At 49.4% G+C, this 15698-nt stretch overlaps 3 gene segments (V, D, J or C); all 3 read left to right on the top strand.

Annotated features, from left to right (window-relative positions):
- Positions 1-15698, top strand: part of LOC127545825 (immunoglobulin lambda variable 4-69-like) — a 42083-nt gene that overhangs the window by 13333 nt on the left and 13052 nt on the right.
- LOC127549138 (immunoglobulin lambda variable 4-69-like) lies at positions 6807-7563 on the top strand. The segment is given in 2 exon segments: positions 6807-6951; positions 7073-7563. Coding segments are annotated over 2 exon segments (537 nt in total).
- Positions 12089-13319, top strand: LOC127545822 (immunoglobulin lambda variable 4-60-like). The segment is given in 2 exon segments: positions 12089-12259; positions 12382-13319. Coding segments are annotated over 2 exon segments (459 nt in total).

The raw sequence follows: 15698 nt of genomic DNA, 5'->3' as shown, positions 1-15698 counted from the left end.
TAAAATACCAATATATACATATAGTGCTACAAAAACAATATGCCAGTGATAATTTTGCCCACACAGAGATATACAGACTGCAATGCCCAACTTCCTCCAAGCTGCCTCTGCTCTGTGATGCCTCCATTTCCCGCAATCTCTCTTCTGTTCTTTGTGCTCCTGCTTCCGACCTTCACGGCTGCATTGAATTCCCCCTGCAGCGGCCGTGATATGCGCAGCATGCACTCTACATCCCCTGTGCCTGTCTCTTGTGGTGGCTGCTGTTACTGTACAAGGCCGGGAACCATCAGTTCTCCATCTTCTGCATCTCTCTCCCTTCCCCACACCACACACCCCAGCCTGGGAACTCACCTCACCTCGGTATCATCTCACACTCTGTCTCCGCCCAGTGCCGGAAGTGTGCGTTGCTAACGTGAGTTTAGGTCGAACATCACTTCCAGGATGATTTTGCCATAACCCGGCGGGCCACATAAATGTCCTCAGAGGGCTGCATCTGGCCCATGGGCTGTAGTTTGAGGACCCCTGGTCTAGCTCATGGGGATGGTTTCAGCCAGACACAATGGCCATGCTCCTGTATCCCCCCTTGCAATGCACAGGGGGCTGTGACATGCTACAGAATCCCCTGGTGATGTCCAAGTGTCTGTCAGGAAGTGAGCTAAGCCCCCATTACACCTATCAGCATGAAGGGTACCTGTTAAGAGACAGGTCAGTTCTCCGGGAGCCTCCCCAGCTGTGGATCACAGCATATGAAGGAGTTGCAGGGCAGCCTTTGCTGACACAGGTGTTGGGGACTGGGAACGAGCTAAATTGGAGGCAGAGGGAAGAGGAGGGAGGTCAGACAACACAAAGGTCTCTCAGGCTCCTTGTATCATTCTCTCACATGAGGAGATCCATTCTGCAGATTTGGTTTGGATCTCCAGCAACCATTGTCAGGTAGCTCCTGTGTATTCCAACAGGTACCCCTCTCACACTTTGCCTTACCCCCTTCCTCCCCGCTGCCCCCTCCGGGGCAGCTTCTTTGAGGCAGGGATGCCTTGGCTGTTGTCTTGGTATTCCTGATGTTTGTACAAAGGAGAGGCTGAAGGGATGGCTCATTGGTTCATTGATTGGCTGAACATGCAGGACACAGTGAGTTCTGAGAGTGTGTGGATAGGGATCCAAGCAGGCCTAGGAGCTCAGGCAAAAGAGCTCTTTGTGCTCCACGATGATCTGAGAGAAGGCTGGCTTGGCCTAGGGATAAAGGAGGAATCCCTAGAAGAAGGAACCCCAGGTTTCCAGGAAGCCCTGGGGCACTATCAGGCTGTGACCAGGAAGGGAAGGCCGGGCTCTGGGGAGATTCTGGGGTCCAGGACATGTGGAAGCCTGCCAGGTGAGAGGCAAAGACTTCAGATTCTGGAGGCCCTCATGGCTCCCTCTCTGCTGGCTGAGGGGGGTGGGGGCAAAGCCCCAGGCCAGATGAGGGGACTGATGAGCAGTAGGGTCTGGGACCCTTAACCTGCAGCTCAAGGGCTGGTTCTGCCTTTGGGAGGGGGAACAGAGCAGTTATTAGGGGCCTCCTTCATTTGCTGAGGCTCCTGAGGTTTGCCTCCAAGATGGAGCCAGATGAGGATCCTAGAGCCAACAGGGGCATTGAGGGGCTGGTCTAGGACAGGCAGGGGATCATGAGGAGCCCAAAGATCTCAGCTGGGGATCAGTCCAGCTGGCTGGGGCTGGGGCTGCTTGCTATAATCACTCAGATGGAACATCTCAGCCAGGCTGGGCCAAGCACTACCAAGAACTTCAGGCCCGCCCAGAGCTCTGTTCATGCTGCTGCATCCTGGGTTTGATCTCAGATTGTAAATGAGAGACCACACTCAGTCCATTCCCCTTTGTCTTCAAATATGAAAATGTCACCGTTGCAACTGTGACAAGGTCTGCCTTGATTCCCTTAAGGGAGGCTTCCAGAGTAGAAGGGAGTGTAAAGGGCCTTGTTGGGAGTATGTGAGAAAAAAAGTGATTGTGGGACAAGGGAATGGAGGCCAGAGGGATGTCTCAGAACTTGAGACCCATCTGTCCTGGAGAGAGTGAAGTTGATGAGCTACATCAGAGGAGCCTCACATGGACAATGAGGTGAGGAAGAGAAAGCCAAGAGGAAGATGTTTCCCATTTAGAGAGGAATCACATGGCCTTCCAGCTGCAGCAGGAGCCTAGTCTGGCAATCACAACAGCAATAAAAGGGGTAATAATCATAATCAACCTCTCCCCTCCCACGTTCAGTCCATCATTCTGGCCTGAAAAGGTCTTTGATAAGAAAAGTGTCCCCAGAGACTCCAAAATGTTGATATCCACACTTTCTGAGAGAGTTAAATATTTGAAATAAAGTAGATACCGAACAATGAAAAAATGGCCAGACCAATTGTAGTATACTAATGGAACAGAACACTAGTGCACTGGAAGAAATGTGGGTGAACAACAAAGAATTATGGAAAGACTTATATGATCAGATACAGAGTGAAGTAATCAGAGCCACAAAAACAATCTGCACAATGATGGCAACAATGTAAATGAAAAGAACTGAACCAAAGAATCAAAAGCAAATGTAGCAAAATGAAGCAATCAGAGCCACAAAAACAATATGCACAATGATGGCAACAATGTAAATGAGAAGAACTGAGCCAAAGAATCAAAAACAAATGTAACCAAACGATGGAGGTCAAGTGGGACCTGAATGAAGAGATAAGGCAAGATATACCTAGTCCACCCCTTCCTGGAGGTCTCCCTCATTGCACATGTTCTCAGACAGTTTTAAGGTATTCATAAGTTGTGCTGGATTTTTTCACTTCTTAAAAAACGCTATTTGTGATATGAAAGGGCTCTCAGGCAGGGAAAGGGGAATAGGGAAATATATGTAAAATACTGTGGTGATATAAGAAACAGAAAAATACACAAAAATTATTTTTACAAAAGAGAAAACAATATAAACAATTAAAAGTGTGGAGACTGGATGAGTTACTTGACATCTCAGTCATCCTGTGACCTCCTGGATTTGTTTCAGTGACATTTCCTTGAATCTACATCAGATAAGCTGATATCCTCATTTTTTATTCAATTACAAAAAGGCAGTCGTGTTTCTCCCACAAAAAAATTAAATGTAAAAGAATAATAAGATAGAAATTTATCTTCAGATGGATTCTCTGTGAACCCCATCATACATGATGAGAACAAGATAGCAATCAACATAAAAGTAGTATTAATAGCAGCCTCAATGTTCAACTCCAACACATTTCCATATCAAGGTGGGGAATGTGGGGAGAACTGAGAATGACAAAGGAAAGGTGTGTATTGAAGGCAACCTACAGGATGAGGAATTTGTGTGGCTGGAGACAGCTTTGGTAGCTGTGATGACCTCCCAGGAAGCCAGAAATGCCAGTTTCTGGGTTCTGGAGATACCACTAATTGCTTTACCAATCAGAACTAATGGGATGCAACTGTTCCTCTGAATCTCAGAAATTCCCCAGACTCACCACACAAGCTGTCATGATCATTGATTTATCAGAGAGAACAAAAGAGCATTGGATCTCTTTATGTTACAGTACCCAAGATGGCAAGGACCTTTGGAACAAAACAAAAAGGCATTCCATTGTCTCTTGCTAGAAAGGTTCCCATGCAGATGGTCCTAATGTCCAAAGATGACAAACTATGAGGGCATAAGAAATAGACTGAAGACATGGGAACTCTCATTACCTACCAATACGATTTTACTTTACTTTTTATGAAAAATGCTTAGATTGATTCTTTTTTTGGAATAATTTTTCATTTTCTTCCCAATTTCATGAAAAACAATTTATCACATCCATTATTTAAATGTTTGAGTTCCAAATTCTTTCCCTTTCTCTTTTTCTTCCCCATTCCCTGAAATGGAAAGCAAATTGTTACAGGCCCAATATGTGAAAACACATAAAACATTTCTATATTAATCATGTTGTGAAAGGAAACACAGACCAGATTTCTTATGAAAAGAAAAAAAGATAAAAATATCTGCTTTGACCTGCATTAAGACTCCATCAGTTCTTTCTCTGGAGATAGAATGTTTCATCATGACACGTTTGGGATTTTCTTGGATCACCACACTGCTGGGAATAGCTAAGTCATTCATCATTGATCATTGTAACATTGCTGTCACTATGTACAACATAGTCTGGTTCTGCTCAAATGACTTTAAATCAGTTTGTATAACACGGTTTTCATGTTTTTCTGAAATCTTCATGCTCGCCATTTCTTATTGCACAATAGTATTCCATTGCAATCATCTGCCTCAGCTCGTCCAACTGTTCTTGAATTGGTGGACATCTCAATTTCCAATTCTTTGCCACCACAAAAAAAAAAATTGGTATAAATATTTTTGTACACATACAATTTTTCCCCTCTTTAAAATCTCTTTGAGATATAGACCTAGTCACTGGTATTCTGGAACAAGGGTATTCGTAGTTCTGAAGCCCTTTGGACAGAGTTCCAAATGGCTTTCTAGAATGTTTGAACTGCTTCACATTTCTACCAGGACTACATTAGTGTACCCAATTTCCCATATACTCTCCCATACTTGTCATTCTTATTTTCTGTGATATTAGCAATTCTGATAGGTGTGAAGGGTTCCTCAGAGTTGTTCTACTTTGCATTTCTCTGTTCAGTTGTTAGACCATTTTTTTCAAGTGACTATAGATAGCTTTAATTTCTTCTTCAGAAAGTCACCTGTTCATCTTCTTGAAGAATTTGTCAATTGGGGAATGACTTTTATTTTTATAAATTTGATTTGTATTCTTAAAAATTTTGATTATATATTTGAAAAATAAGCTCTTTATCAGAGAAACATGCTGTAAAAATATGCTCTGCAGGTTTCTGCTTTCCTTCTAACTTTAATTGCATTAATTTTGTTTGTGCAAAAATGTAATCAAAATTATTCACTTTACCTGCCATGTTCTGTCCTCCTAAATATTATTGGTCTAGGCGCATGTTTTAACAGTCAAGTCATTTTCCTGTTTTCGTATCCCTTGGAATGATTGGGCATCGAACAAAAATAGTACAGTGGACAAATATACCGAAACCAAGATTCAAGATGTACTTGATAATTTATTAATCCATATGAAGTTTTATCTTTGAAATTTTAAGCATCAAAGACATCGGAGGGAGAGACAACATGGAGTGCCGGCAAATCAAAGGACAGCCCCAGCACTGACCACCATCTCCTCACAGACTCTCACGGGACCCTGGACTCGGGGACTTTGGGAATAGCGGCGCTTCATGAGCCTCCAGACTTCCTGCCAGCCAAAGCCTGACTGCCATCCCTGGGGAGAAATCCCTTCGGAGAAATGACCCATCTTCCTCAGCACCACCAGCAACCAGTGCTCAGCAGCGTCCCCAAAAGGCAGACAGCCGCATCGAGCAGTGGAGGTTTTTCATGTGATCTGCAGCCAAAATTTCCAGGAGAACGGGAGCCCTTGAGGTTGGGGCTGTCTGAGCTGCTCATTGGGGTCCCCGCCCTCAGCGTGGAGCCCCCACACTAAGCACTACCCACGTGTGTCCATCATTCCTTGTCTGTGCTCCTCTGGCCGAGGGGGAGGATAAAGGCTTCTTTAGGGGGGTCTGTCCCAGGGAGTCTCCCCACTTGCACTTGCGTCTCAAGTCTCCTTGTGGCCCCGTCACCTGCCAGGCCTGAGGGACCTGGGGACACGAACTCTCTGCTGCGGCCGAGGACATTCTGTCTTTGGGGAAAGTCTGGGAGAACCTGAGGAAAGATGCTGAAGGAGCTGGAGAGGCCAGAAGAGAACAGGGGCCGATCTCCAGAGCTGGGCAGAGGCTCCAGGACAGATGTGGGGCCACAGGTCACAGGGACGGGTGAACAGCTGCCCAGAGAGGGACAAGGGCCCCGGCGTGGCTATGGCCAAACACGCTTGGGGACAGCAGGACTGCTCCATATCCTTCATTCCTGAAAAGTGACGGGGCAGGGGCAGCCAGTGGGGGCAGTGGATAGAGCAGCAGCCCTGAAGGCAGGAGGAAGTGAGTTCTAATCTAGCTTCTGATACCTAACACTTCCTGGCTGTGGGACCCTGGGCAAGTCACGTCATCCAAATTACCTCAGCAAAAAAAAATGATGGTGCTGAATGGAGCATTTGTGATTGAAGAGTGATGGAGTATACACACACACACACACACAAACACACACTCTCACACACATACACACACACACTCACATACACACATACACACACACACTCATACACACACATACACACACATATACACACACACACTCATACACACACAGAGAGACACACAAACACACACACATACACACACACACATACACATACACACACACCAAACACAGATTCACACATAACACACACACACAATGTTATCATCCCATTGTCCTCTGCACAGACTCCCCCTTGTGGAACTGGTGACTATTACCAAGAATCTTCTTGCTCTGAGGCCCCTGAGCTTTACTTAAAAGGGCGGGACAGGGCTGTGGGTGACCTGGGGCCTGCAGCCACTAGGGGACACTGTGGGACTGTCTCTGGGCAGGCAAAGGGGGCAGGAGGAGCCTGGGGGTCTCAGGGGGGATGAGCCCAGCTGCCTGTGTCTGTGGCTGCTCTGACCCCTGGGATCCCTCATGAGCGACATCTCAGCTGGGCTGGGCAAGGGCTTTCACTGCTCCATCCCCTCCCCCTGGGAGACGCGCCTTCCCCATGGGACCTGGGACCCCACATTTAGGGCCCAGGGATGCTTCAGAAGGCCCAGATTTGCATCCAGCCCCGCCCCCTCCCAGCCCCATCCCAGGCTCCCAGGGAGAGGATAAGAGGGGCCTGGCAGAGCCCGGACCCAGCTGGTTCTCTCTGGGGAGCAGAGCTCTCGGGGTCCCCTGCACCATGGCCTGGCCTCTTGTCTGCCTCCTCCTGCTCACCTGCTGCTCAGGTCAGGGCTGACCCTGCTTGTCCTGCTCCCTCCCCCCTGTCCCGGGGTCCCCTGTGAGGGTCTCCCAGCACCTCCCCCCTCCCTCCTGTGCTGGGACGTTAATGTCTGTCTGTGCTTCCAGGTTCCTTCTCCCAGCCTGTGCTGACTCAGGCTCCCTCCATGTCTGTGTCCCTGGGAGCCACGGCCAGACTCTCCTGCACCCTGGACAGTCAGCACAGAGGGTACACTATTGATTGGCACCAGCAGATCCCGGGAAAGGCCCCTCGGTACCTCATGTATGTCGACAGTGATGGAGATGTAGAGAAGGGCGAGGGGGTCCCCGACCGCTTCTCGGGCTCCAGCTCTGGGGCCAATCGCTACTTGTCCATCAGCAACATCCAGCCTGAGGACGAGGCCGATTACTACTGTGGGACAGGTGATAGTGATGGTTTACACAGTGATACATTCAGTGGGGAAGTGGGACAAAAACCCCACTGCCAGCCCAGCCCCGCCCCCCTGCTGGCCCCGACTTCTGATACAGCCCCAGCTGCTAAAGGGCCCGAGGTTGTGCTTCCTCTTTCTCTGTCTCAGGCTCAGAAGCCGGTGACCAGGACTTGCCCAAGAGCCCACTGAGAGAAAGTCCCAGAAATGGAGCATTTGTCTCCCCTGACCAGCATTTTGCCCCTTCCCAAGCTACTTCCCAGAGCACTGACTCCAGGGCAGGCTTTAGCTGAGCCTTCGGGCTGTGGCGGTGGAGGGGGCTGAGGGGCCCTGGCTCCCTGAGGCTGCCAAGGCCAGGCCTTTGTAGAGTGAAGGCTCTTTGAGGTTCCCATTAGCTCCTACCAAGTGACACGCCCACATAATTCTACAAAGAGATTTAATAAAAAAAGCTCCAAGAAGAGGCAAAACCTTATAAAGGGAGCCCAGAGAGGTCGGGAGAGTTCTAGAAATCGTCAGCAGATCAGGGGAGCCCCGGCTCTAGAATTAGCGGCTGGGGGAGCCCGGGGTGGCCAGGCGAGTTCCCATTGGGAAGGGTCCCAGACAGGGCGTCCTCTCCATGACTCCGACACCGACTGGGAGCCAGACTGTCCCTGTGAAACATCTCATCACAAGAAGGCGTCCTACCCAAAGGCGTTGGCAAAGTCTGAGTCCTTCCATAAGGCTCTGGCAGGGAAGATGACCCTCCATGACCCCGGGGACTATCTGCCCCCACAGTGGCCGGTTCTGGGGGTCCCCAGGCAGCTGACCGTGGTCCTCCTGGAGACTCTGGCCAGCATCGCACAGGGAGGTTTCCTTCTCATTCTCCAGACCAGCTGCTCTAGGACATCCTGAGGGTCAGTTACATGTAGTTCCGGGGCTGGTTCTAGTGCAGGTCGTGCTGTAAGTCTCGGGCCTGGGTTTGGATAATCCAGTCCTGGGGTTTCTCATCCTTTCAGCCCTCGCAGCTCTCCCCGAGAGCAGGCTTGTGGGTCTAAGGTGACCCCCCTCACAACCCCCCCCCCCCGACACTTGCCAGGGCCCACGAGCCACTGACCTCGGACACCATGGAGGGGAAGCAAAGCCACTAGAAAGGAGGCGGGAACCCCGAGGACGGGGCCAGCTGCTGACCGTCCCTGCCCGAGAGCTGCTCCCCGCTGTTAGCCAGCGCCCCCTCCCCAAGGGGCCGTGACCAGGATCTGCTGAGGGCAGCCTGGACCCTGAAACTCTGCCCCCCATGCTGATAATGAGGGCAGCTCTTGTCCAGCTCTGCCAGCCAGGCAGAGGCTACAAGCCCCCGCTCTGGGTGATACCGCCCTGGCATTCGAGGCTCTCGCCCCACACAAGCCATTGTCAGTGCCAAAGGTTTAGGCCTCCAGCTCAACTCAAAAGTCCCCTCAGGGAACAGTGCCCTCTACGGGTGTTCCAGAGAGAAGGCTGGCGCTGGGAGCATGAAGAGCTGAGTTCCAATCTGCCCTCAGACAATTATGATGGTTTCAATCTTGACAAATCAGCCTTTCTTGTCTGTTAAACAGGTATAACAGCCCCTACCTCCTGTTGCTGTTTTGAGGATAAAATGAGATGGTAAAACACATCAAGCTCTATTTTCATGTTGTTACAATCGCTAAGTCCACCAGTCCCCCTGACAGAGAACTTCCCCAGGAATACCACAAGGTGATGGTTCTGTGTGGCTCCAAATAACACAAAAAGTGGCTCCGAGTCCTGGGAATAATCGGCCCAAGGGCATGAGTTCCTCAAAACTGGCTTTTATGGAAGTGATGTCACTCACCAAGTGGTCAGAAAAAGCAATGCAAGGACACTCCCAAGGTCTCTCTGAAGAACGTTAGAATCGATTGTATGACATGGGAGAGCCTGGCCCGGGACCTCCCCGCCTGGCGTGCCCTCCTCAGAGAAGGCGCCACGCTCCGTGGGCAAAGCAGACCCGAACTGGCTCAGAAGAAATGCCAGATGTGCAAAGTCAGAGAATGCCCCCAGATGTTCAGAGGGACGTGTGTGTCTGAGCTGTGACCCCTGGCATTGTCTGGTCAGCCACGGTTGGACGTCACGTTGGTCCTCCTGGAGAACGAAGCACAAGCACCGCCCATCTGTGCAACAGTGATGAACAGACCCCGGAGAAACTCCCCCAAAAGCCCGAGGGTCAGGGAGAAGCAGGGGCACCCACTGGCGGTCCTCGGGGAGGGGCCGCATGGAGGGCCCGGGTGGCCACGACAGCCCATTCCGGGGACCCCGCAGGGTCTCATGGCACCGGGCCGGCAGCGGGCACCCAGCATTCCTGACGTACCTGCTCCCCATCAGATACAAAGCTCTGAGGAGACAAAGAAAGGGAAATGACCATCCCAGATTTCCAAGAGCTTACAACCTAAGGGCAGAAGAGACAGAATGAAATGTGCAGATCCCTGATAGGACCACGTGGAGGGAGTCTGTGCGGGGAGGGGGGAAAGGCTCCTCGGACAGGGAGCCTTGGGGAGGGACTGAAGCCGAGGGGGCAGGCGGAGCACGCCGGCCATAGGACACAGCCTGTGTAAGGGCTCCGAGCCTGGCGGCTGTCGGGCAATGCCTCTGTCAGCTCTCCAGGCTTGTTGCTCTCTCTACTTTGCCTCCTCCCCAGCTGTTCTTCCACTGAGCCCGGACTCCCCCACAAGGCTGAAGCCTCCCTGGCCTCCCCTGGCAGCTCTGGCTGCTCTGTCCCTTTCTTCTTCCACACTGATCCTGGAGGGGGAGCTGGGCCCACTGGCACTGCCAGGCTCTCCCTCTGCCAGCACCCTCCTCCGAGGACAGTTACCAGCGCCCACAGTTCTGGTGGCTGCTGTCTCCTGACCTCTCTCTCTCTCTCCAGACTTAGAACATGCTTCTCCTTCAGGACTCCAGGACTGAGGGAAATGGGGACACCAACTCTCTGCTGGGGCCGAGGACATCCTGTCTTTGGGGAAACTCTGGGAGAACCTGAGGAAAGATGCTGAAGGAGCTGGAGCAGCCGGAAGAGAACAGGGGCCGATCCCTAGAGCTGGGCAGAGGCTCCAGGACAGATGTGGGGCCACAGGTCACAGGGACGGGAGAACACCTGCCCAGAGAGGGACAAGGGCCCCGGCCTGGCTATGGCCAAACACGCTTGGGGACAGCAGGACTGCTCCATCTCCTTCATGAAAAGTGACGGGGCAGGGGCAGCCAGTGGGGGCAGTGGATAGAGCACCGGCCCTGAAGGCAGGAGGAAGTGAGTTCTAATCTAGCTTCTGATACCTAACACTTCCTGGCTGTGGGACCCTGGGCAAGTCACGTCACCCAAATTACCTCAGCAAAAAAAAAAAAAAAAAGATGGTGCTGAATGGAGCCTTTGTGATTGAAGAGTGATGGAGTATACACACACACACACACACACACAGACACACATACACACAGACACACATACACACAGACACACACACATACACATACACACATACATGCACACACATACACACAGACACACACATACACACATACATGCACACACACACATACACACAGACACACACACATTCACACATACACACACATACACACACATACACACAAACACACACAGACACACACAGACACACACAGACACACACTCTAACACACATACACACGCACACACACACATACACACATATACACACACAGACACACACACACACACACAGACACACACAGACACACACAGACACACATACACACAGACACACACATACACACACACATACACACATATACACACACATACACACATATACACACACATACACACACAGACACACACAGACACACAGACACACACAGACACACATACACACACATACACATACATACACATAAACACACACAGACACACACAGACACACACAGACACACACTCTCACACACATACACACGCACACACACATACACACATATACACACACAGACACACACACAGACACACACAGACACACACAGACACACACTCTAACACACATACACACGCACACACACACATACACACATATACACACACAGACACACACACATACACACACAGACACACACAGACACACACAGACACACATACACACAGACACACACACATACACACACACATACACACATATACACACACATACACACACAGACACACACAGACACACATACACACACATACACACACATACACACACATACACACATACACACACATACACACACAGACACACACACATACACACACACATACACACATACACACACCCCCATACACACGCACACACACAATATTATCATCCCATTGTCCGCTGCACAGACCCCCCCTTGTGGAACTGGTGACCATTACCAAGAATTTTCTTGCTCTGAGGCCCCTGAGCTTTGCTGAAAAGGGCGGGACAGGGCTGTGGGTGACTCGAGGGCCTGCAGCCACTAGGGGACACTGTGGGACTGTCTCTGGGCAGGCAAAGGGGGCAGGAGGAGCCTGGGGGGTCTCAGGGGGGATGAGCCCAGCTGCCTGTGTCTGTGGCTGCTCTGACCCCCGGGATCCCTCACAAGCGACATCTCAGCTGGGCTGGGCAAGGGCTTTCACTGCTCCATCCCCTCCCCCTGGGAGACACGCCTTCCCCGTGGGACCTGGGACCCCACATTTAGGGCCCAGGGATGCTTCAGAAGACCCAGATTTGCATCCAGCCCCTGCCCCCTCCCAGCCCCCTCCCAGGCTCCCAGGGAGAGGATAAGAGGGGCCTGGCAGAGCCCAGACCCAGCTGGTTCTCTCTGGGGAGCAGAGCTCTCGGGGTCCCCTGCACCATGGCCTGGCCTCTCTTCTGCCTCCTCCTGCTCACCTGCTGCTCAGGTCAGGGCTGACCCTGCTTGTTCCTGCTCCCTCCCCCCTGTCCCAGGCCCTCCTGTGAGGGTCTCCCAGCACCTCCCCCCTCCCTCCTGTGCTGGAACATTAATGTCTGTCTGTGTTTCCAGGTTCCTTCTCCCAGCCTGTGCTGACTCAGGCTCCCTCCATGTCTGTGTCCCTGGGAGCCACGGCCAGACTCTCCTGCACCCTCAGCAATCAGCACAGTGACTACTATATTGCTTGGTACCAGCAGAGCCCAGGAAAGGCCCCTCGGTACCTCATGTATGTCAGCAGCGGTGGATATGTAGAGAAGGGCGAGGGGGTCCCCAACCGCTTCTCGGGCTCCAGCTCTGGGGCTGATGGCTATTTGTCCATCAGCAACATCCAGCCCGAGGACGAGGCCGATTACTACTGTGAAACAAGTGATAGTAATGGTTTACACAGTGATACATTCAGTGAGGAAGTGGGGCAAAAACCCCCCTGCCAGCCCAGCCCCCGCCCCACAGCTGGCCCGGACTTCTGGTGCAGCCACAGCTGCTAAAGGGCCCTGAGGTTGTGCTTCCTGTTTCTCTGTCTCAGGCTCAGAGCCCAATGTCCAGGACCTGCCCAAGAGCACAGTGAGATAAGTCCCAGAAATGGATCATTTATCTCCCTTGACCAGCACTTCCCCCCCTTCCCAAACTACTTCCCAGGGCACTGACTCCAGGGTAGGGCTTTAGCTGAGCCTTCAGGCTTTAGCTGGTGGAGGGGGGTGAGGGGCCCTGTCTCCCTGAGGCTGCCATGGCCGGGCCCTTGTCAAGTAAAGGTTCTTTGAGGTTTCCATTGGCTCCCACAAAATGACACGCCCACATAATTCTACAAAGAGATTTAATAAAGACACTCAAAGAAAAGACAAAACCTTATAAACCACCTGTTTATATCCTTCGACAATATATCAGTTGGGAAATGACTTGATTTCTTATTGATCTGACTTCATTCTCTCTATTTTTAAATGAGGCCTTTGTCAGAAACACTTTTTGTAAAATTGGTTTCCCCGTTTTCTGCTTCCCTTTTAATTTTGATTGAATTGGCTTTGCTTGTCCAAAAAAAAATTATTTTCATGTAACCAAAATTATTCATGTTTTGTGTCCTAATGTTCTCTGTCTCCTGTTTAGCCATAAGTTTCTCCCTTCTCCAAAGATGTGATGGGTAAACAATTCTTTGTTTTCCTTATTTACTTTGAATAGAATCTTTTAGGTCTAAATCAGGAATCCATTTTGACCTTATCTTGGTATGGGATGTGAATCGCTGGTCCATGCCTCGTTTCTGCAATTCTCTTTTCCACTTTTCCCAGAAGTTTTTGCCAAATAGTGAGCTATTAACCAAGAAGCTGGAGGTTGGGGAGTTATCAAAGAGTAGATTACCATGGATACATGCCTTGTGTACCTTACCTAATTCACTAATCCACCACTCTTTTTTCTTAGTGCCAAATGGTACTAACGCCACTTATAATACAGGTTTAGTTATGGCATGATTGAGGTACAATCCTATGCATTTTTTTCATTAATTCCTTTGATATTCTTGACCTTTTTATTAAATCTTGCTTGCATTCACCTTCATAGCATTTCTTGTACATACCTACTTTTTTCCCCTGGCACCGCTACCACCCTGGTAGAGACTCTCATCCTTCATACTTGGACTTCTACAATATCCTGTTAGTTGCTTCAACTCTTTTCTTCAAGTCCATTCCCACTCCAGTCCATCCTCCATGCTGCTACCCAAATCATCTTTCTAAAGGGCAAGTCTCCTCTATTTAATAAACTCTTGTGTCTCTTCAGTGTCTACAAGATCAGACATAACATTCTCATTTTAAATCCCTTAATAACCCCCAATCAAATATCAACTTGAAATTCTAAAAATAAAAGGCGACATTAATAAAATTGAAAATTAAAAAAAACTATTGAATTAATAAATAAAACAAAGAGTTGGTTTTATGAAAAAGCCAACAAAATAGATAAACCTTTAGTTAATTTGATTTAAAAAAGGAAAGAGGAAAATCAAATTGTTAGTCTCAAAAATGAAAAGAGAACTTTCCACCAAAGAAAAAGAAATTAGAGCAATAATTAGGACTTATTTAGGGGCCAAAGATCTTTCTGATTCCATGAAGGCTATTAAGAGCCAAAGACCAACAGTCTCAAGTACTCAGTACTTATGAATCCTCACTGATCAATTATAAGGACATGATCTTTTAGAGATGGCCTGAACACTTCCAGAATCTTCTCAAGAGCCCATCCCCAACCAATGCTGAAGCCACTGACTGTATGTCTAGTTGAAGTCAAAGTCTGTCTAGCTAAACTTCCAACTGAAGGAGGTCATTAGCACCTGGTGCTGATTCTTTTCTAGTTGAACTTTACAAGGTAGGGAGTCCCCTGGTCAAGAAAATCTGATTTATATTTTGGATCATAAAGCAAGAGGCGGTTGTCCCTCAGGAGTTCAAGGATGCATCCGTTTTCCATCACCATAAAAGAAAAGAAAATAGCCTATTATGTGACAATCACCTAGGGAGGGGGGATGTCTGTCTCAGTCACTGCTGACAAAATTCTTGCCAATGCGCTTTTCAATAAGCTAATTCTTTACCTGGAAGATGGTCATCTCCCCAAGAACCAGGGTGGCTTCAAAAAGGTCTGAGGAACGGCTGATTTGCTATTTGTTTCCTGACCATTCAAGGACAAATGCTAGAGCAGAACAGAGGTATGTACACATTTGTCAAATTGATCAAAGCTTTTGATTCTGACAGTTGGGAGGGATTGTGGGAGACGTTAGAAGAATTTAGCTGCCCAGAGAAGTCCATCCACACTGTACATCAGGCATGCTGGCCTGGCTTCTGGATGAAGAACCATGATCTCTCATTTTCCCAAACAACACAGGGCTGTATACTCTCTCCCTTTTTAAAAAGCACTATGCTCTCAGGAACACTGTTGGTGCCTTCTTCAGTGAGGGTGAGAATGTCTTCAAGGTCAGCTTTTGCACTGATGGTAAATCACCTAACTGGAAAATGCTACAAGGCAAGATTACAGTCAAGGCAGAGTGGATGCAGGATGTCTTACTTTAGAGATGATTGTGCACTCAGGGTAGCCACTGAGTCTGAGAAGCAATGAAGTATGGATGGATTTTTCTAGTGCTAATTTTGCTCAGACAATTAAAAGAAGAAAGCAAAGGTTCTCCATCAGCCAGCATCATGCCATCCACGTGTGGAACCATCAATCACAACAAATGGAGATGGGCTGAAGATAAGTAACTTAGCCTGGCACTCATACTCCCAGAATGTCCACAGAGATGATGAAGTTGATGCATGAGAGGATAACCAATCCCCCTTCCCATCACGTAAAGCAAGAACAAACCCAAAGAAGCGAGCTGCTCCTTCACAGACCATTTCTTGGCCCCTGACAGGGAAGTTGTGCACCTC

The sequence above is a fragment of the Antechinus flavipes genome, chromosome 1 (assembly GCF_016432865.1).
Source record: "Antechinus flavipes isolate AdamAnt ecotype Samford, QLD, Australia chromosome 1, AdamAnt_v2, whole genome shotgun sequence".
NCBI lineage: Eukaryota > Metazoa > Chordata > Mammalia > Dasyuromorphia > Dasyuridae > Antechinus > Antechinus flavipes.
The sequence above is the reverse complement of the archived record's forward strand: the minus strand, read 5'-3'. Positions and strand labels throughout refer to the sequence as shown.